General features: G+C 37.1%; 1 protein-coding gene across 2 annotated transcripts in view; it reads right to left on the reverse strand.

Annotated features, from left to right (window-relative positions):
- Positions 1-1,022: 1,022 nt before the first annotated feature.
- Positions 1,023-21,920, reverse strand: part of CHFR (checkpoint with forkhead and ring finger domains, E3 ubiquitin protein ligase) — a 23,659-nt gene continuing 2,761 nt past the window's right edge. Inside the window, exons 3-17 of one of the 2 annotated variants that reach the window (XM_010019561.1) lie at positions 15,070-15,179; positions 12,654-12,713; positions 12,287-12,499; positions 11,101-11,316; positions 9,737-9,893; positions 9,321-9,475; positions 8,621-8,783; positions 7,573-7,715; positions 7,019-7,138; positions 6,671-6,754; positions 5,905-5,975; positions 4,857-4,944; positions 4,577-4,684; positions 3,412-3,484; positions 1,023-1,323 (exon numbers count right to left, since the gene is read on the reverse strand). In XM_010019561.1, the coding sequence (XP_010017863.1) occupies positions 1,281-1,323; positions 3,412-3,484; positions 4,577-4,684; positions 4,857-4,944; positions 5,905-5,975; positions 6,671-6,754; positions 7,019-7,138; positions 7,573-7,715; positions 8,621-8,783; positions 9,321-9,475; positions 9,737-9,893; positions 11,101-11,316; positions 12,287-12,499; positions 12,654-12,713; positions 15,070-15,179 (1,804 nt within the window). In that variant the 3' untranslated portion in view covers positions 1,023-1,280. Of the gene's footprint in view, positions 1,324-3,411; positions 3,485-4,576; positions 4,685-4,856; positions 4,945-5,904; positions 5,976-6,670; positions 6,755-7,018; positions 7,139-7,572; positions 7,716-8,620; positions 8,784-9,320; positions 9,476-9,736; positions 9,894-11,100; positions 11,317-12,286; positions 12,506-12,653; positions 12,714-15,069; positions 15,180-21,920 lie in introns of both variants that reach the window. The other variant, XM_010019560.1, reaches the window with a different exon arrangement.

The following is a 21,920-nucleotide window of genomic DNA, read 5'->3' on the forward strand; positions in this document are numbered from 1 at the left end:
TACAGAGGTAACTTTGTATGCTTTCTTCTCCTTCTATTCACTCTTCTAGGTATGATGAAAAAAAGTTGGTCCCAGTTGAGGTTTGTCACCATCACTATCAGATTATGATGAAACAGATCAATCTGGGGTGGGGTGGGATTTTTCATTTAAATGATGTTTGGGACATTTCTTGAATGAGCTCTGCAGAGGCACAGCAACAAAACCTACTCTTTTTTTTTTTAATGTCTGTGACACCAGCGCTTCCCTTCATCATCCCCACCCAGAAATGCCACCATATTGCTACAATTTGTCCAAATGGAATTATTTTCTGTAAGATTGTTCCTTCCAGTATAGCTGCTGTATTCTGTTTTAAATTATAACTTTCTCTACATTTTCACCAGTGTATGCATGACAGAGAACAGCTGCATGGCAGAGGTACATATTTAGCATAAGGTATCAAACAAAAAAGAAATAAAAAGAACCAGTGTGTCCTACTGGCTTATCTATGTCAAAAGCACTGTTTGGTCTTCTGATATAAAACATTACAGAAGTAATATTAGCAGAGGTCTGTTCTGCTTCAAGTATTACCCCAACTTTAAACGTGATTTTCAAATTTTTGTGCAATTTTTTTGTAATTTAATATGAATAAAAACATCAACATGACTAAACTAAGAAAAAAACCCTGTACTACTTCCACTGTAACACTGCACATATGGTAGAAGCTTTAAGTTGAAACAGCTGTTTAACAGATGGATATTCTTTTAAAGGGAATATTAACGTGGTTTCTAGCACAAATGCAATGGGTAGTGACAAAATATCAGACTACCGCAAAATGCAGTTACAAATATACACTGACAATTTCCTTCTTAAATATTAATGGCTCTTGAAATATCCATCAGATACTTTTACAAAACATTTATATTTTAACTCTAAGGATTTTTCTTAGTTTCTTCACAAGTAGTGCAAATACACTCCTTATTCTTAGGTTGTCCCAAGATATGGCTGGTTTTTGTGTGTGTGTGATTTCTGTTTGTGTTTTTCACTGAAGTGATACAGTGACACTGTACTCATGAGGATGGAATGCAATGCTTGCTGGACTTCCTTGTAAAAAACCCCAAATCTACGTTATTCATGTACAGCTGTAAAAGTCTACAAATGATAAAGTTCACACCAGATTACCTGATGCAAAAGTTATTGATTCCCTGCTATGGGGGAACTGAGAAGATCCCCTGAAACCTTAAACTGTACAAGCAGTGTGATAGGTTTTTGTCCCTTCTCTACAGACCACAAGTATTCAGTACTCAGTTCTTGAATCGTGTTTGTTCACAAATGTGATTGAATTTCCTAGGGGAAAAAAAAAGAAAGTATTAAAATGTAACAAAATTCTCAGAAGTCAGCAACAAAAATGAGTCAGCATCTTTAACAGAGTATTTTAAATGCTAAACAGTTGAAAGCAGAACATTTACACACTCATATATATGTTTTCCAGAACCTGTTTAGATTGTACTGTACTATCATGACATCTGTAACAGGACTTTCAACATCTCTCCTGCGTAACCGCTGTTAAGTTTTATTATGCACACAGAAAACCTGTTATTAAAAGCATTCCTCTATACTTCTGCATACTTTAAACCCAGGAGGCAATTAAACTAGGAATCGGTGAATTAATTTTGCCCTGTGAGACATCAGTAATTTTCAGTAGACAGCATTACACAAGTCACTAGGACCTAGAACCAACCACCCTAGTAATACATTTCAACATAAACATGTTCTTTCACTGGCTTAGAAACATCTCACCATTCTTTGTTTTTCTCTCACATTATGCATCCCCTGATACATAACTGAAACAGGAGTTGGGGTGTTGAGTGTGTATATACATATATTTAGAAGAGATGATGCAAAAGAGACCATGAATTTTCTCCCCCTTGCTGGTTTAGATAAAATATTAGAAAGAAACATTGCTTATATAACCAAACTATGTAGTACAACAGTTTAGTTCAATTACAAAAAAAAAAAAGTAACTAGCTACAAGTGGTATGACAGGATTGTTTGCTTTGATGGATTTTAGGAACTATGAGTAGCAGCCAGTGAAGTTCTACGAATAGCTAGTGCTTGAAAGGAAAAAAAAAGAAGAAAAAATAGGAAGAAAACCTGAGTCATTTCTGTTGTAGATGTAATTATTCGCCACAATATGAAGACAGACAACAGATAAGTACTTTGATACTGAATTAACTCTCTAACATCTCGAAACAAAACCTCTGGGAACACAGACAGTCCTCTAATGTGAAGTTACAGACAGCAGTGGCACTTTGAATTACATCTGCAACTTAAATCTCAAATTACTTTTGAAAGGTATTTGGCAAAACGCTCTGAATTTGTAAGAGGCTGAGGATGAGTATTTTACAAGTCCTTCTTATGATCTGCTTGCCTGAGCTGTACACACTGGCTATTTTCAACCCATAGTACCTGAAATACTAAGAGAAGTATGCTTAAGCATGTATGTTCATTGCAGCATTAGAAAGATACTGCAGAATCTACTATTCATTAAAGCAGTATCTCAATAAGGGTTAACAGCTCCTCTATCTTAAAATGCACTGACAATTTAGAGAATTATTCATAATGCAACTAAGATTTCTCTGCCCTCCGTGGACTCAGTTAGGTAGATAATTTTTGTTTTGTTTTACAAGTCTCTCATACTTGTGGTACCACACGTGCATCTTTTCCTAAGAATGAAATTGCATTGGTTATCAGTCTAGTCTGTGTCCCCGAGATGGACTAAACCACTTGGAAAAGCAGATGGTTAAGCTCTTTCCAGGCTCAGTGTTTCAACTTTGCCACATACCAGATTGCTTGGGTCAGAGGCCTAAAACCTACAAACTCCTCCAAAACCAGGAACTTCTAAGCCACACCAGGTTCCTAATGTTACATGTTCCAAACTTCTCTTGCTTCTCTTGTTGCAAATTATTCCCACCAGTTTACCCCTCCAAAGTATGTTGCACTTCACTAGAAGAGTCTCTCACAGTTTCAAATGGAAATCACACCAGGCTAATTATTGTATGTACAGTGTTTTTAAGAAGCACCCAGACACAAGCAAATGAGAAGCTGCTTCAGCGGGAGAAGAATGGGAATGAAGGGGGAGTTGTGGGTGGAAAAGAAGCCTCAAGAAGTGTCAGCAATGGGTTATATCAACTTACAAGTGATAGCAGTGCCCTTCTGACATGCACGAAGGGCTTGTTTCAAAGTTGTGTTAAAAATGACAAAAAAAAAAAAACCAACCCAAAGTTGGCCTGATTTTGCTTATGCTGCAACAGTGTTACTCATGCAGCTTCTGGCATTTTAAAGGTTGACGTTTATTTTGCTTTTACTGTTTGTTTTTTTTTTTTTTTTAAATGAAATGAAAACAAAGCCCACTTCCTAAATTGTCAAACTTACATGGCGTGATGTGCTTTGACCTGAGTTCGACAATTGCGTCCCCAGTAGCAATCAGGACGTGATGTGACAGTCACTACAAAAAGAGCAAATGAAATGCTACATTTATTACAGAAGTCATTAAATAAGGTGATGTAGATTATTAAGCCATTGCTAACTGTAGTTACTCATCAGAGCAGGCTTTGTAGAGAAACAAGACATGATTGGCAAGAAAGAACTGTGAACTATATTGGTTCATCTTTCTAGAAACAAAGCAAGCACTTAATGAAGGACAAAAAATTCATTCTGAATATTATGCTCATGCAGACTTAACATGAAAGGATTCGGTTCTCAGTGCTGTCAACTGAAATGGTACCATTTATTTTAATAGAGATGAACTTTACAGTTTAAGACACTGGGCATATGTCTAGATACATTTCCATATAAAGGAAAAAATTATTAATTTGGGTAGAGTTTAGGGCTTTTCCCCCTACTTTTACATACAACTTAGCTGTCCAGAAGGCTGTTACACTAAAATGAAAAGCAATACTAAGGAGAAACAGGTAGACTGACTGACTCTCATTATGCACAGCAGCAGAAACAGGATTATCCATGGTTAAAGACAGGGAAGCTGTTGCTAACAAAGGAACTGGATGGACAAGAGTAACATTTAAAAGTAGACTGTCGGAAGAGTTTCTGTTCTGAACAGATTTAGGACTGAAGGAGGCACAGTTGCTTGCATGCTATTTTATATTAAAACTGTAAATGTGAACAGATTTAGAATTTATTTATGAAAACATTCTTGTTTCTAGTTGAGAGCTGGTAACATGTGAAATTGTTCTGGAGATGCATCATTTTATTTATTTAAATGGGAAAATAAATAAAATTACAGCAACTAGTTCCTGTTGACTATATTCTGGATCTTACTTAATTCTTCTTTTCAATATAGAGATACCTTTATTCTACAGATGAGAAATCCTACTGAAAGAAAAGGTGCCATTAATTAGGGAGTCTGACAATAACTATATGCAAACTTAGCAGCTGACAAGTAAAGCAATCAGCATATTAGCCCTGCAAAGAAATTTGCACTGGGCTACACAAAGGTGCTAAAACACCAAGGATATAATGATAAAAAAGACTTCAACTCTTTAAATTACTTCTCTCCATCACTGCACAAAGCAACCCCCACCTGGTAATTCAGCAACAGGAATATTCTGCCTGTACTGGTAGGCAAGTTCTCGAAAGCTGCGAAGGCCACAACAGTAGCAAAGCACTGTGTTCCCAGTAATTCTGTAATCTGGAAAGAAAGCCAGTTTGTACATAATGTAGTGTAAGGCTTGAGAAATCAGATCTAAAGAAAATGTCATGATGGCGTTGGTTACGCACATAGAACTTCAAACCTCTTGATAGTATTAGTGAGTTCTATATAGACAAAGAGTTACACATGTAAAAATATGAACATAACATACCTGACAACATAAAAACTCCTCTTTGAAGAGCTAAGAGACTTTCGTTTAACATATTTTTCCATGTCAAACCCCTGGATGCCAGGTAATCCTGAAAAGAGCAGTTGAAGTGTTTAATCTAGAATTAAGGAGCGACCAAGCCATTTACTCTCAAATATTTCTGAATCTCTAACTAGGTTTTCAACATGGGTTGATGATGGTTACAAGTAAAAATTAAGTTATCTTTAAACTTGATTAGTATGATACTTTCAGATTACCAATAAAATCTTCCACTCAGTATCTCTTTTTCAGAAGACTCCCACTTTTGCCAAAAGAATGCAAATAGATTCACTTCAGTCATGTACCTTAAATCAAGATTTCACCCTAATTTAAGTAACTGTTTTGGTATAGGCAAAACATTTTCCATGCAACCTACCATGAAATTTAACTTGTCTGGGACAAAATATTTAACAAACCTTATTTTCCTGGTGTATTTTTAATGCATTATTTTTTCTCTTAATTAGTATTTTGGATGCTATGCTTTGAACTGTAGAAACTGGCTTCCCTAACAAATACTTCATACAAAATTCTTTTATGATTTAACAACCAACCATATCTGAATTCTACAGTGTATCAGTGATTTAAACTCAAATTCAAAAATTATATTAACAATTTTTGCCTTCTTGGCACCTGTCAGACATACACATTGGGGATGTTATGCATCAGGATTGCATGAATGTGATTTTGTTATTGTTGTTGTTAATTTGGGTGGTATGGGAAGAACTCATGCTAAATGGAATGCATCTTTAGAATACAATGCCCTCTTACACAGAGACTGAAAGATCCAAATTATCACCCCAAAATACTTCCTATCCAGACACAGTTAAATATAACTTTGGTCCAGCTGATCACTGGGGGGTCATTAAATTTGCCTTTTAGAATTAGGTGCTGCAAGTGACAATGCTGCCACTGTAACTGTTCGGCAGCATACCACTAGAATTTCATGAGTGAGGACATCTTAAGCTTTGCACATTTACGTATGATGATTAATAACAATGATTTTTAAACATACCTTTAGGATATCTGACTCGTAGTGGTTATTATTTAGGACTCCATCTAAACACTTATCACCAAGATTTATTTCTAATCAAAAGAAGAAGAAAAAAGTTACTATTTCTTCCTCCAACGCCTCCTACCCCCTATTTTTCTGAAGGCTTTTTTTTTCCTGAAATAATGTGCACAGATTATGTGAGCACCAAGTAAATGACTGCATTCAGCATATGCTAGAGCATGTGATATATCACTTCCAGTGACAAAGAGAAGACATTGAGATTTTACATTTTCACCTTCAGCCCACAAACACTACTACTAAGCTGCACAAATTAACAGTGCTATTAAAGCATATTCCATTAGCTTCAAACTGCAGCCAAGTAATTTCAACTGTTCTAAATTATTTTTAGAAAATGTCTAAAACCTGGAGTTTCAGAAGTCTGCATGTTTAACAGCATACGGTTCTTTTCTAATCAGTTAACATCAGATGTTCAGTGCTCTTACACTGATTTGTACGATCCTCTTACTAGGGTGAAATGCACCATAATTATTTTTATACAGGAAAGCACTGTGCTCCACAAATGTAATTTTCAAGCCCAATATGGTATGAAGAAAAGAAGTTAAATCCTCTCAAAGTTAAGACACATACCACTCAATGTTTTCTTTAATGTTTGTAATGTGAGGACACAGCCTTTGCATGTCTGTTTCTTAAATTAGCTACAGTTCAAGACAGACAGACATTATTGCAAAGTGAGCAGGCTCATAAGAAATAGATTATTCCACAATACCACAGAATGGTGCCAAACAGCCAAAACATGCCATCCGAGTGCAGCCCCAGTATAAGTGACAGAAGGGTTGAAGACAAACTGTACCTGTAAAATAACAAAGAAAAACCCCCATGTAAGGATCTGCACACAAAAGCCCTCATAAAAAAGTACAACTTTCTTGTTTAAAACACATTCCATAGAGTAATAATAAATTTTATAAAGGAAGATTCTTTCATGCTGTAACTACAAGCGTCCAGATAAAAAACATTCAAATAAAAGAATACTCTTCAAAGTAAATTTAAGTTTAATGAAAAAGAAGGATTTAGTTCTGTAGCTAAAATTTTAAAGAATGAAAAAAAATGTACACACATTGCTGAGGAGCAACATGAGGATTCTGTTCACGCTCTGCTCTTCGGTCAGGCATTGGCTGAAAGCAGCAGGTGCATATTACATGACTTCCTTGAGCAGGACACACGTATTCCTGGACAGCTACATGGGTTTAAAACAGAAAATAACAGACAGACTGAACAAAGTACACAATCGCAATCTGGACTAAGAATCTTGGTGAGTATTAGCCACATCAAAATCTCAAAGTAAAAGCAAGCAATATCATTTTTACAAAGATTGTATAAAAGAGCAGAAAAATGGCATTCAGACTTCTAAACTACATAGGTGGGTAAGACATTTGAGCATGTAGAACAGTTTAAGAACTATCAACCATCAGCAATCTATTTTGGGTAACCCCAGAAAAAACAGGGTCAAATCTCATTATATTTACAAAGACACCTGTGTGAAGCAGTGTTACTCTCGCAGTACTACGAGAGTGAGCTTGCTTAGTTCATAACTGAGTTTATTGTTACAACATAGTTCATTGCTTAGTTATGGGGAGTTGGACTAGATTATCTTTAAAGGTCCCTTCCAACCTGCAGGGAAGTTGGCAGACGTAGATGGCGCATCTCCCAGTGCTTGCATTCCTCCTGCTTCTGTCTCTTGGCCTGCGCCAGGCAGTGTTGGAACAGAGTGTCTTCGATACCCTGGGCACTGTCTGCATACTATATATGGTTGACTGAAAGAATAAAATAAGGTCATAGGAAATTGCACCCAACAAATGCAAATATAACTCATATCCCTACGCTAGACAAGGTTGGTCCTACTTTCAAAGTTTAAATTTGGAATTTCTTCATCCAGTAACATATGGAAGTTTACGTAACTCAGTACCTCACAGCTGTGAAGCCTGCTGTAGTTGTAAAGTTGTAACAGACAAAAACTTTGTGTTTTGTAGTATTCTCCAAACAGTGAAAAAAAAAAAAAAAAAAAGGTAGTGTGACTGGAAGTGAGATGGACAAGAAAGAGAGGAACAAAGCTGGAATAATTATCTACATGAAGAGTTCTTCCACTCCCCTCCAGACATACAGCAAAAAATGTTTGCTGTTGGAGATAAACAGATGATATTTTGGTGTCTGGGAATCCCTAGGTCAAGCACCAGCTGCTTCAATACCATACACCTGGTGAAAGCAGCATTATAGACACATAAGAAATCACAATCATTGCAGCTCACTCACAGGGTCATAGACTGCTTTATTTCCTCACAAGACCTTAGTCAGAAACCTGTTTTCTCTAAGGCAACAGCCAATTCGTAGTTGAAAAAGGTAATTTCATGTATCTTGCACGAAGCTGTTGTACAATTCAGGATAAAACCGGTCATAAACTGAATCTTGCTGCACTTGTAGGAAGTCCTAATTTTAATTACTTTTTATTGACTGCTTAAGGTTCAGTAGGATGGCCTGTAGAATTGCCCAGGTAATTACTGGCAAGAATGAACTTACCTGAAAACAAAAATAACATTCATTCTGGCAATGATCATGAAAACACTACCAGCAGTAACAGCATATGTGAAACTACCTTGGTTTGTGGGTTTGTACATTCAAACATACATAAATCTAAGCCAGTGCACAACTTAAATACTCATACCTGATATCTGAAGATTCACTATCTACATCTGACAATTCCAATAAATCTTCAGAACTTCCTTCCTCATCTGAAAAAGATCTCCGCACCTTAGGCTGCAACATGTCTTGAGTAATTTTGTTTCTAGCATCCATGCTACGTACATCATCTTCATTACGACATTTATCTGGCACAAGAAAAAGTTCAAATTTCAAGAGAAAAGAACACCTCACATCCCTTATTTCCATTTTACTTCATTAACAGAGTTGTGATTACTGTGTTTTCATTTCCTTAAAACTTATTTTTGGATAACCAAGTTCTATAAGCTAAATGTCCCCTGTCTGTTAACACAAGAATAGTATCAGCCAGGCAACTTAGGTTTTGGTTTCAAGAGGCCATGATCAAAGTTAATTAAATCCATAATCAAGTATATTTTTCGGAAGTATCTGAGTTTAGGCAGCCTCATCAGTCAGTATGCTCTATTTGATAAAACTGACATCCTTCTCATTATTAAGTACCAAAATAAAATTCAGATTTCTTAGCATTAAATCACTTTCCATTTTCACCCAGAATGTGAAATAGTATGTCATATTAAATGCATTTCTTTTCTTACAGCGTCAGAGAAAATAGCAGAGTAATAAAACATACATAGACATTTATTAGTCAACAACTTGTGCATACGTCAATTACACAGCTCATGTGTGCTACACACACTTCAACTTGCCTGGATGCTGAATCAGATAAGCTTCAACCAAGTTGTTCAATATATGATTTTTACAAATACGTTCTACTGGACAACGACAGGTTGGACACAGAGATGATCTTTCCATCCATCCTGAGTAGCAGGCAGCACAAAAAGTATGCATACAAGGCTGCAAGCTGGAAAACACAAAACAATGAAAGAAATGGAGTCAAAACACAAATCTTTCATTTTTCAGATACATTCATAACACTCAAAAAAAACAACCCCAAAACAAAACACAATAAAAAGCCCCGAGAAGATTAGCATTGATTTGACTACACAGTTTGGAGGGATGGGAAAGAAGAAGAGCTTGTGAAAAATATCCTGGCCTCCTCAAACAGTTGTCACTGAACTTACATTATTACCACATGATTACAGCTTTTGTCAGTCATACGTACCTCACACAGTCATGCAGCAGTTCTTGGCAGATAATGCAAGTTAACGTTTCTTCCATCTTATCTGGTTTCACATTTGATGTTTTTGCATCTTCAGAGCCAATTTTAATTATACATTCACTTGGAGCTGCTGGTGAAAGATTTGGACAAGCATCTTCATCTACAAAGACAGAAGATTCCACAGTATGTAGGAAGATTTTTAAATTTATTTTTATTTAAGTGTTAAGAAGAGACCTGAAAGATATACAGTGATTCCCTGTTCACTGGCAGTAGTCCCACTAAAGGTTCTTGCTTTGCATGTAATAGCTTCTGCTACCACAGACATTATTCTTACTGGACCAGAAATCAAGTCAATAAGAAGCAAGAAACAAACCGAAGAAGGGCTGATGACAACTGACCTAACTCGACTCGGGGAGGGGGGTGAGAGGGCTGCAGACACAGTACGAGAGGGGAATTTTGCTTTCCTTATTTAATACAATATCAAAACATAAAATAACATTGTGAGGAGCAAAAAGGCTACCCATCCCCTACTAACATAGAATCATAGAATAGTTAGGGTTGGAAAGGACCTTAAGATCATCTAGTTCTAATCCCCCTGCCATGAGCAGGGACACCACACACTAAACTGTCGCCCAAGGCTCTGTCCAACCTGGCCTTGAACACCACCAGGGCTGGAGCATTCACAACTTCCTTGGGCAACCTATTCCAGTGCCTCACCACCCTCACTGTGAAAAACTTCTTCCTTCTATCTAACCTAAACTTCCCCTGTTTAAGTTTAAACCCATTACCCCTTGTCCTACCACTAGAGTCCCTAATGAAGAGTCCCTCCCCAGCATCCTTGTAGGCCCCCTTCAGATACTGGAAGGCTGCTATGAGGTCTCCACGCAGCCTTCTCTTCTCCAGGCTGAACAGCCCCAACTTTCTCAGCCTGTCTTCATATGGGGAGGTGCTCCAGTCCTCTTACCATCCTCGTGGCCCTCCTCTGGACTTGCTCCAGCAGCTCCATGTCCTTTATATGTTGAGGACACCAGAACTGGACACAATACTCCAAGTGAGGCCTCACAAGAGCAGAGTAGAGGGGCAGGATCACCTCCTTTGACCTGCTTTTCATGCTTCTTTTGATACAGCCCAAGATAACATAACCTTTCAAGACCTTCTGGGTTTGATATGTGTGCATTTTGAATGTATTTCACATTAATAAAGAAAAATGAGCATAGATCCTTATGTTTCTGTTCATTTCACTGGGCTTCTATGAAAAATGGACATAGCTTTAAGTTTCTCATTAAGTTTTTTAAACTAACTTTCAGCAATAACATTAAAACGAAAGAGTGCAGGGTAGGTTGAGCAATACTTAGTAGTATACTAGCCTCCTTTCAGTTTCTTCTTAGCAGGTTCCAAACCCTCCTCCTCCCCTGTCCTTTGAGAATCTGATTCTGCTTTTTCTTCGTCAGTGATTTCTGAAGTGATTGCAGAAGTTTCAGTATTCTTATCAAGCTTCTGATGTTCGTCATGCGGTGCTCTTAGACACAGAGATTCTACCATGGGGAAAGCAGGCACAGGAGTGAGAACCGAGGATTGTGATCCTGCAAAACAAAACCAGAAACATGAATGTAGCTGCATACGCATTCGTGACATGAAAAAACAAAAGGTACTCAAACACTGATGATGCACACACATCAATCTAAACATCTGAACAGGAAAAAACAGAGCAAAAAAACCAATGTCTGCATAACTATTCTAAATGCATTCTGAGCCAATCTGACTAATTGGAAGACCTGGGGGAAAACAAGCTATTAGTTGTGCAAACCTACTTAAAATATCCATTCCTTTTTAAATTGTAGAGTATTTGTTCATAAGACTATTATCCATGCCAGGTCTTCCCGACAAAGATGCCGGGCAGAGGATTTATGCCATTTTGACCATACGTAACAGGTCAGGATCACAGCAGAGGGCAAAGCTTTGTTTTCATAGGAGCATTTTTTAAAAGTCCTAATGAACTGTTGACAAATGCCATTTTCTAGATAGCTATTCTTGCTCCAGTTCTATTTCAAGCATTGCACAGCACTGTGGTATTCCACCTGCCAACATAATGCAAGATACTAGACTAGTGACCCCTTGGTATATTTTGGCGCTAGAGCTCTAAGCAAGGGACTGGGGACTGCTGACTGGCAGCAGTAACAGTGACAATTAGATTACTTTCTCAGAGTGACTGCATGAGTACAAGCACTCATATTTACTTAATTTGTTATAAGAACCACATAGACCTCCTAGTTTTCACCAGTGCTCCACTACAAAATTGTAAAGATAAAACAGTTTGGGTTTACGTGCATTTTCTTTCCCTCTGAGCATAAGGAATTCTCACAATTGCTTTACTCATTCACTGCCTACTCAGGGAGAAAGTTAAAATGCACATATCCACCCAGTATTTGCACAAGAACTTTAAAAAGCAAATGCTAAAGAGCCAGATAAGCCAGAGATTAATCTGTTACAATTCAAAACTGGAGTAACAGTTGATGGGACATCAAACTTTAAAATATTTGACACAGTTCTTACCAGATGTAGAAGGATTATCCTGTTGAACAGACGCAGACTCAGTAAGAGAGGTAGAAGAAGCATTAAAGAGGTTAGATGTAGAAGTAGATGGCTGTGGTTCCTCATAGCAAGACTGAGTAGCTGATGGTGATGAGGTAATTTGGGTCTCATCATTACTTCTTCCTGTATTTGAGGTATCTTTGGTCACATGGCATTGGTTTTCTACATTAACTTCTACAGTTGGAAGGGGGAAAGGAAAGAAAAAGATCTGTGTGACAGTCACCACAGCACGGCTTCAAAATTCCAAGGAATCAAACTCTCTCAAGAGGGTTACACTAGTCACTGGAGCTTAGCTCCTCTACATGGATCTTGAATTACTTTTCCTTACCTACTGGTTCTTGAGTTGCATCATGTTTTGTGTTTAAGGATTCATAAAGATAAGCAACATCTGAAAGTTTAAAAAAATATTGATCAGAATCTTTAAACAAAAATCCACCAACCTTAACATCACGTAACCAACCTCTATTCACAGGTGGCTGCTTACCCAAAGTGTCTGACAATGGAATAGGTAAATTAAGGGGTCACTTCTATAGTACCATGTCAATACTCCTACTTAGGAGGCAATTAGGAACAGCATAGCAAGATATTTTCTCCTCCGGAAACCAGGCATAGCAGCTTTTGTGTGACGTTTAACTTGTGCCAGCCATGGAACCAGAGGCTTAATCATTTCTTGAACCTAAGATCTGCTCTGTGTCAGAACAAACTATTTTTACTGATACTTGACTGAAAGTTCTTCAAAGAAACTTATTATTTCTGAGCTCACTTCTCAACTTCTTCAATCAATTTTATTTCATTTCTTTGTGCGATACATGAAACTCTCAAAAATACAGATTAAGACTGCCATAAGTTTCACCCAGAAACTAATTCAGTATCTATTAATAAAACCAAGTGGATAATATCCCTTTCTTCTCCATCTTACTTCAACTAATACAGTTCCAAAGATTCCCTATCTTACTATTTTTTTGCCAACCCCAGCAACCTAGAAGCAAATAAAACTCTCTGTTTGTAGCAACCCTTTTTCTGATCAAAAGTTATTGTCTCCTTCAGAATTACTCAGAGTAACCAAATAGGCATGCTATATCTAAATTCTCTCTCTGTCTTTGAAGATGCAGAAGCTAAAAAAGCAAAAAACTTGGATGCTTGGTAATTCAAATACTTCATAACCCAAACACAAATCAGTGGTTCAGTTCATTACAAAGTACCTGGAAAGATTTATGCACGTTCTTCCAAGTAGCATCAACTGCAACAGCACCATCTTAGAAAGGATTTGTGTGATAAAAAAGCCATACAGACAAATCCATCTTATCACTACTTCTTGCAACACTTACATCAGACAGCATAAATCTGTCTGATCTGTCTGAATATAAATTAACAGTAGCTTCAGAAAGGAAGTATTTCAACAGTATTGTACAAAAATGGTAAACAGTCTTGTTTTTTAACATTAAGCATCACACTGTAAATGTATCTAATACTACACCCTCTCATCCCCATTACATTCAATTATCTTCAAAATAATAGGGGAGCTTATGACCATACAAAGTCTGACTGTTCACCTTAAAGTTCACTTCAGAGCTATCAAATACAGCAATGAGAATTAACATTTAAAACATCTCTCTCATCTAAAGTAGTTTCCAGAACGTGAGTGCTCTCCACTAAAATTGAAATATTACATAGTCTACACTTAGAAGAATGACTTGCTAATGGACAGAGAAGTCAGCTGGGGCACAACAATACATATGTAAAAACAGAGCTTGTCCATTCCCTCTCTCCCCCCGTTTATCAAAGTGGAACCCTATAATTGTAATAATAAGCAGTTAAATACTTTCTGTAAATCTTTTCAGTCAGCACTGGATTTAATGATCCTGTGTAACTGAATTAAATGGTTTGAAATTAAAAGGTATGAAATGAAAATTCTGCTGCCTCAATAGTTACCATTTCCCAAATCACTGATGAACATCTTTAAGACAAAGGACAACACTGATCATTCCTGAAATCTTTTATTAATTTTGTTCCATTGAAAAAACTGAGCACTTACACCTAAATCTTGGTCCCTGACTTCTACCCAGCTAACACGTGAAAGAACATTATTTTCTGCCCAACAATAGCTTGGTTTATTTAAAAAGCTTTGAGGAAGGACCCTCATTAATTTATTTTTTTAACCCAATTATGTTATTTCAATTGCATCATCCTAAAAAGAATTCCTGGAAAGAATTATAGGCATGTGAGGCATGATTCTTCTTTAAGACCACATAAATATTTTTCCAGGTTTATTAATTCTACTTTCACTACAGGGCTTTGCCCACATGCTCCCCATTTTTCCTCTTCCTCTTTAAAACAAAAACAAAAGAAAAAAACCCCACAAAACAAAAAGCTCTTGCAGCCTTTCCTTCTGTCTGAAAACTGCTTCAATGTGATACATAAAGTAGCACTAACTATCCCAGCAATTTGACTTCTAAAAGAAGCATTGGGCATGTGATTAGGATCTCATTAGTTACCATTCCATGCATTAGTTCTTCCAAAACTACTTCTAGGCATATTTCAATTTCAGACAGTTGCTCAGACTTGTCCCTGTAAAAACTGGCATATCCATGACCTCTTGTAGAGTGAGTTGTTTTTAAACAGTACCAAATTATTTGCCTTAAAATTGAGTAATTCTGTTTTAATTGTACTCGTATTTTTTTTTTCTCATGACTCAAAAAAAAAATATTACTAAGTGTGTCATTTTGAAAATATCATTTACTTACTGTTCTCTGGCTCATTTTTTCTGTAAACAACATAGATCACATCTCCAGTCTGTAAAGGGTATGTCTGCTTCTTAACCACTTTTAATTTATTAATTACTGTTCCATTAGTACTGTAAAGAGAAAGAAAAGATAACTTAGCATAAATGTTTTCATAACTACCTAGGAGAAGGAAGGGAAAACACAAGATACTTTTAATGAAGGAGAACTACCAGCTCTCAAAAAGCAAACTACGAGCCAGGGTAAAAAGCCCAGAAACAAAATGTTTCTCTCAATGACAGAAAGGACTTCAAAGCTCATTTAGCTACTGGTAAAGACATGGTAGCTGACATACAGACAGATCCTAGACATTTGGCCAATGTCTCAAAATAATCAGATGATTGTTTCTGTACAGTCATCCCCGCCCTTTGAGTATAAAATAGGAAAGGACAACAGGAGATCTATTCAAGAAGTTCTAGGTTATGTTTACTAATTAACACTGGGAACCTTGTAGGACGTTCTGCAATGAAGGAACTTTCCCTGTACAGTTAGGGATGACACACAGCCTTATCTTTTCTCCCCTCTTGCTTAAAGTAGTAAAAAACTTAAATTCTGAGGTTACTTAGATTGTTTGCACCCCGAATATGAGAAGTTAGTAAGGTGGAAAAACAATTACACATAATTAACAAATGAGTTGGAATGAATTATGTCAGTAAGAACTTCAAGACTCATGGAAGAGTGCATTTCTGATTAATGGAGGTATCTATCTCCTTCACTATGGGTGATGTTTTATACACAAGTTATTAGTGTTTTATAACCACGTCAAATTATTAAAGTACTGAGTAATTCCAACTCTGTTACAATAAGCCTCTTTCAGGACTACAGCATTCTATAATTTCAGACTTCTGCCTTTAAAAATCTCAGCAGTTGGTACCAAATATAAACGAACAGAAAAGCTGCTATTTCCCCTCAGCAGAGCGAGCTGCTGCCCGAAATAACACAGCAAACCTCTGCTGCCACCTCCTGGAGGCCACCACTTGTGTCCAGAACACAACACACTTCTCGAACAGGCCAGTTTCTCTCTAGAAGAGAGGGATGGTTATTTAAAAATAACCGCCTATAACCAATAAACACTTTCCCTTCTCATTATTTTTCTTTTAAAAGAAACCTGGAAAATCGCTTGTTGTTTAGTAACAGAAACATAGAAAGGAAACTAGAACTTTGGACCTTTTCAGACACAAAGTCAAAAGCATTACATTAAAAAGGCAAAAGGAAAAGCAGCCCTTTTGAATCACAGCTGCAAGTCTTGATCAAGGTAGCAGCTCTTGCTGCAACCACTTTATCTACACAGTTGAATCAACTAATCCAACATAAATAACAGAAAGAAAAAAAAAAAGCTACTTCAAACATCAAAAAACAAACATCATCATCTTTGGGTCACATTGACATTTACTTTATCAAAGAATCTTCAAGCTTCTTCTCCAAGCAAGAAAGCTATTTTAAGCCTGCCTTTTTACGTCAGTCATGCAGATGTTGACTAGCCTGAAAGACAGAAACCCTAAGGAGCCAGCGGAAGAAAGACATCACTAGAAGAATGCCAAGGTTTATCAACTAAGAGCAAAAAAAGAATGTGAGTCAGACTGTTAGAAACTATACTAATTTTTAACTTAACATTGATGCTAGCAATAATATATTAAAAAGATTATGTCAAAGCAAAAATGGCACCTCTTTCAATTGTCAAAGAAACAGAAAAGTTTACAACAATCTCTGAAACCTGACAGGGATCCTTTAACAAAACCAAGAAACACAAAATTTGACCTCCTTAGTTTTCCAGAAATAGGCAAAATAAAGCATGCAGCTCCTATTTGCTGTGGTTTAGACCTTGTTTTGTAATAGAACAGCTAAACTCAGGTAACAAGAATTGTCTCCAAGGTTTAGCTTCTACAGGCAATTCCTAGTTCTAATAATTTACTTATCATAGGAAAAAATGTCACAAGCGTGTATTTTGTGAAGCTGCTCTGTCATGACTGGCAAGTTCCAAGATGGTTATGAGGGACAGTAACTAAAGTGAGGTATTTTTGGAAAAAAACAAACATCATCACACGTCTGGTAACCACTTGTGCTTGGTCTCACGTGGCAAGCTGCAGAAATAGCTACCCAAGAGCCTAATTGTCAAATTGACTGCAAATAGTCAAATCTTTTCAGTTCTGCAGTTATACAGGCTTCAGTGAGAGCTGAGTAATGAATTATTTGGCATCCATGGACCTAAATAAAGTAGGAATAAACTGATACCACTTAACACAGAAAACCATAAGCTCTTCTTAAATACATTACCAAACTGAAATAGTTGTATTTATATCTCAGCCAATAATCAAAGCAAAAAAAATATCCAACGGCCCCTCATTTTGTATTAATCTTTAATTTCCAGTTTCAGGCTTTAACATGAAGCATTTAACAGATAAGGTGACATATCAGATTAGTGTTGTAGGTATTTTTTAACCAGACACAAGTGATAATTGAGACATTTGTACATTCTTCTGATGTTTCAAATTAAAGTAGGTCCCCATAAAATAAGTACAAAGTACAATGAGAATCCTAAATATGAAGGCCATTCATTAGGACTTACCTGAATTAATAGCAACTGACTGTGTAAGTGTCAAGCTGGAGAAAAAAAAATCAGTACTATCAGATAAACTGTCTGAGTTCTGAAACAATGTTATGAAAGGTCGCAACGTCACTTTTCTGAAGAGCGGAAAAGTCAGGCCTTGACTCAGTTCCAATGTAGTTGATGACTCTACAGTTTGACTAATGAACCATGCATTGCCTTCACTTTTCAATCCCAACTGATGTGAACGCCTACAAACTGATGTGAACACTTACATCTCACTCAGGACAGGCTTACTTTTAATGTAGGTGAATGATGTGTGTGTTGTAAGATACTTTGGTATCCTTTGGAGAAAAAATCCAGTCCTAGTAATTACTATGATCCATCCAGGAAAGGAATGTAACTTATGGTAAAGCTTCTGGGTTAATAGTTTTAATAGTTATCTGCTATTTAAATGTGTATTATCCTGAACGTACTGTAAACTGAAAAGAGTTTTGCATTCTATTAAGTAACAGAATCCCTTCTCTACTGTGCCATTCTCCATTCTTTTAATGTTCACAGAAATAGCTTTGATGGGTAGCGTGAAGAGAATTGAGTAGGAGAAAGGACACCATCACCAAGTGAAGATGAGCCTCCAATTTACCCACAGAAAGGAATATCTACTTGCCTGTCACAGGAGTACAAATAGTTTCCTGCTCTGAAACATGACGTGCTACTTAGAATCCTTAAAAAATAAATAAATAAAAATCCCAGGGGACAAGAGGAGGCCTTTAAAAAAAAAAAAAATTGACCTGAGCTGCCTTTAATATTTCTTTTTCAAAATGGAGAACCTCACGATTGCTTTTACTTAGGGCAAGCCAACTACTGCCTCCACTGAGTTAAGTCAGCTTGTATGATCTGCTTTCTTTCAGGCAGTATAAAGCAACCAGCGCATGGTTTGGAAAATAAAGCAGAAACATACTCCCAAAAAAGGGCGAGTCTGAATCTTTTATTGTACTATTTGCTAACTCTTGGCTTTTGTTACTCACAAGCTTCTATTTACTCAATAACTTTGAGTTCTCTACACATTTTCTTTCACCTGCAAATTTATGGTAATTCTTTCCAAAGTAGATCCAAGAACTCATTATGCTACTAGGGAGATAAAAACCAGTGTTGGCTGTCTACATGTATTTGATAATATTCTTTGGTTTAGCTACACTACAGAAACGAAGTCCATTCAATTCAACTATCCCAACACTAGCTGCCTCCTTTAATGCATTCCTCTTCACCAGAAAAATCTGAGCTTGACCACAGCAATGTTTCCAAACTATTTTCCACTTCACAGAAGAAAAAGCTGACATTGCAGTATTTTTCTGGGACTCTGGGCATCTGTATTGCCAACTCAGACATTCAAGTATCTCTTTATTTCAGCCTGCCCGATTTTATTTGAGCTCATCTGATATTTGGCACAAATAATTGGAAGACCCAGAAGAAAAGTCTTCTGCAAGTAGTCATATCAACCCACTTAGCCTTTTGATTCAGCAAATGGTAGCTGCACTTCATACCAACTCACAGGCAAGCAGAACACACAAAGGGTCTTACTCTTTTTTGTTAGATACACAAAAATGTAACATGCATAAGCAGCTACCTGGTAGTACTCCATAGGTGCAGCCTTTCATTACACTACTACTGTAATAAGCCCCACCTTTTCATGAATCTATCAGATAGAAAATTAACTTTAATTTGGTTTTGCTAGTTTTCTGCTGGCTGCACCTTCTGCCTCGGGGGAAGGGGGTGGTGTAACAACAACTACAAAAGAATAAACACAGTAATGTTTCTGCATCATTCACAGTTTCTTTAGCTTATATTATCATGACATCCGTCTAAAACAATTCTACCAGCTACATGCAACTGAAACTAGGGATGGTTTCTCAAGCTTAGATTCACAGCTATGCTCCCAGACTGCCATGTTAGGCAAACATGACCTGATTTGTTATTTAGAACCATCTTGAAATTTGGGGTAACACTGGAGAATGACAATTATAAGGCATTTCCTAGACATCCTAGCTAAGCCTGAGACTTTTCCCTAAAATCCAGCATTCCATCCCTCTTCTGAGGGTACAGAAGGGATCTATCCAGGGACTTGGCCATTTTCTCCAGCTACAACGTAGAAGTGGAGAAGAAAAACACCTTCATCAAGCTTGTGGATGATGCCAAAGCAGGGGCATACGTGGGCTGCCATTCAGAGGCACTTAGGCAGGCTAGAAGCATGGGCTGACAGGAAAATCATAATGTTGAATGAGGACAAACCCTAAGTGCTGCATCTGGAATGGATCAACCACCTGCAACAGTACAGGCTAGAGACCAACCAGTAAAGGCTTTTGGTGGATTTTATGACTAAGCATAAGATCATACACCTTGGACTTATGCCTAAGCTTAAGTCAGCAGCATGCTCTGGCACTGATGAAGGCCTACAGCACACTTGGCAGTATTAACAGGGGTGTAGTCAGAAACTCAATTGAAGTGATTATTATTCCCCTTTACTTGAAACTCAGTAGTCCACATCTAAAACATTACATCTAGTTTTGGGTTACCTAGTACAAGGGAGATGTTGATAAACTTGAGCAAGTCCAGCAGATAGACACTGACATGGCCAGAGATCAGGAGCACATAACCTGTGATCTAAGGCACTTGGGGAACTAGGGTTGTTTTGCCTGGGAGAAGGTAGCTTGGTGAGCAGCAGACCTGACAGAAGCCTTTCCAGTGCCTGTGAGGAAGTTACCAAGACAACAGACAGGTTCTTTACTGAGGTGATAAAGGTCATAAACTGAAATAAGGAAGATTCAAACAGATGCAAGGAAAAAAAGAGGAAAAAAAAAAAAAAATCACTTGAGGATTCAGAATACAGAATCTCTGTGCTTGTAGGTTTTCAAGGCTTTACTAGGAAAAGCTTAAACAACCAAATCCAGTGATGGCCCATCTTCGACAGAGTTTGAACTAAGCATATGAACTCTTCCAACTTGAATGATTCTGTATGTTTTGTTTTACTTAAGGAAATAAAACAAAACGAAATGCATTGCCCATGTAAATATCTGGAAGTGAGCTCCTCACCCTGAAAAAAACCTCTTTTTAAGATCAACATAGCTATATCAACATAGCATATCAAGAGACAGAAAAGTAGCAAAAACTCTCCTGAAAGAAAACCATCAACTAAAGCTCATACATTCTGCCAGCACCTCCCCAAAAGCACATGACATTCAACCAGGCAAATTCGAAGGTTTTTCAAAATATTCTTAAAGGGCTTTTTGTCAAAAGCTCAGCAGGTATTGGATACTAATCCTGAGCTACCAGAAGAATACATTTAAATGCATTCTGGTAAGTTGGAACAGGGATTCAGCACGATTATCCCTAAAAACCTCAAAAGTGAAAATTTCCTCTTTATGTACGTACATCAATATATTTTTGAAATCATCTTCATCTCTGGGTAAAATGCCTTCCACACATGAAAAATGGGAAGAGCTGGCAGAAAGTATTATTTGTTTCTTTACTGACTGCAATAACCTGGCAGAAAAAAGAATGTGGCTTACAAAAGCATTTTAAAATGTCACAGAGTTCTTGAAATGTAATAAACCAGAAGCTTTTGGCAACCTTAGACAAAAAATCCTGCCAAAAACAATGCAGATGAAAATATGAAAAATCTGAAAATTCTCCTCCTAACAAATACCCTTTCATTCAAATTCCTATCCCAAATTTTATAAAGAAAACTAGAAAACAAATTAAAAGCCATTGGAAACCACCCACAATCCCTGCAATGCTATTTGTACTCCCACAGTAGCCTTAGAAGTATCCAGGGAGAGCAAGTTCACTGGCCTTCAGTATATGAAGTATGTAATTAACTTTATATACTAAAAGTAGTGCCACTAAATTAGCTTAATTTCACAGTAGTTCCAGTGAAGTACGTGCTTATACCTTTTAATGTTAAGGACTTGAGTTCTCATACCCCTAACTTAACACAGAAACACCAAGAAAAGAAAATAATCATTCTGGTTAAACAAAAGAAACAAACCTGAAATATCAATAGCAGAAATCCAGCAAACATGTTTTATTACTAGACTGAACAGGCTCTAGTCTCCATCTGACATGCCCACCACAACTGCTAGACTGCTACAGTACTTATGCTATATAGACTACAGATATTTTGAATACCAGAAAGATACATAACAAGGACAGATTTTTACTCCACATCTATTTGATGCTTTGAGATCCTCACTCCAGGTATTTTTTTCCCTAC

This window comes from Nestor notabilis, unplaced genomic scaffold (genome assembly GCF_000696875.1).
Source record: "Nestor notabilis isolate BGI_N333 unplaced genomic scaffold, ASM69687v1 scaffold15708, whole genome shotgun sequence".
In the NCBI taxonomy this organism is placed as follows: Eukaryota; Metazoa; Chordata; class Aves; order Psittaciformes; family Psittacidae; genus Nestor; species Nestor notabilis.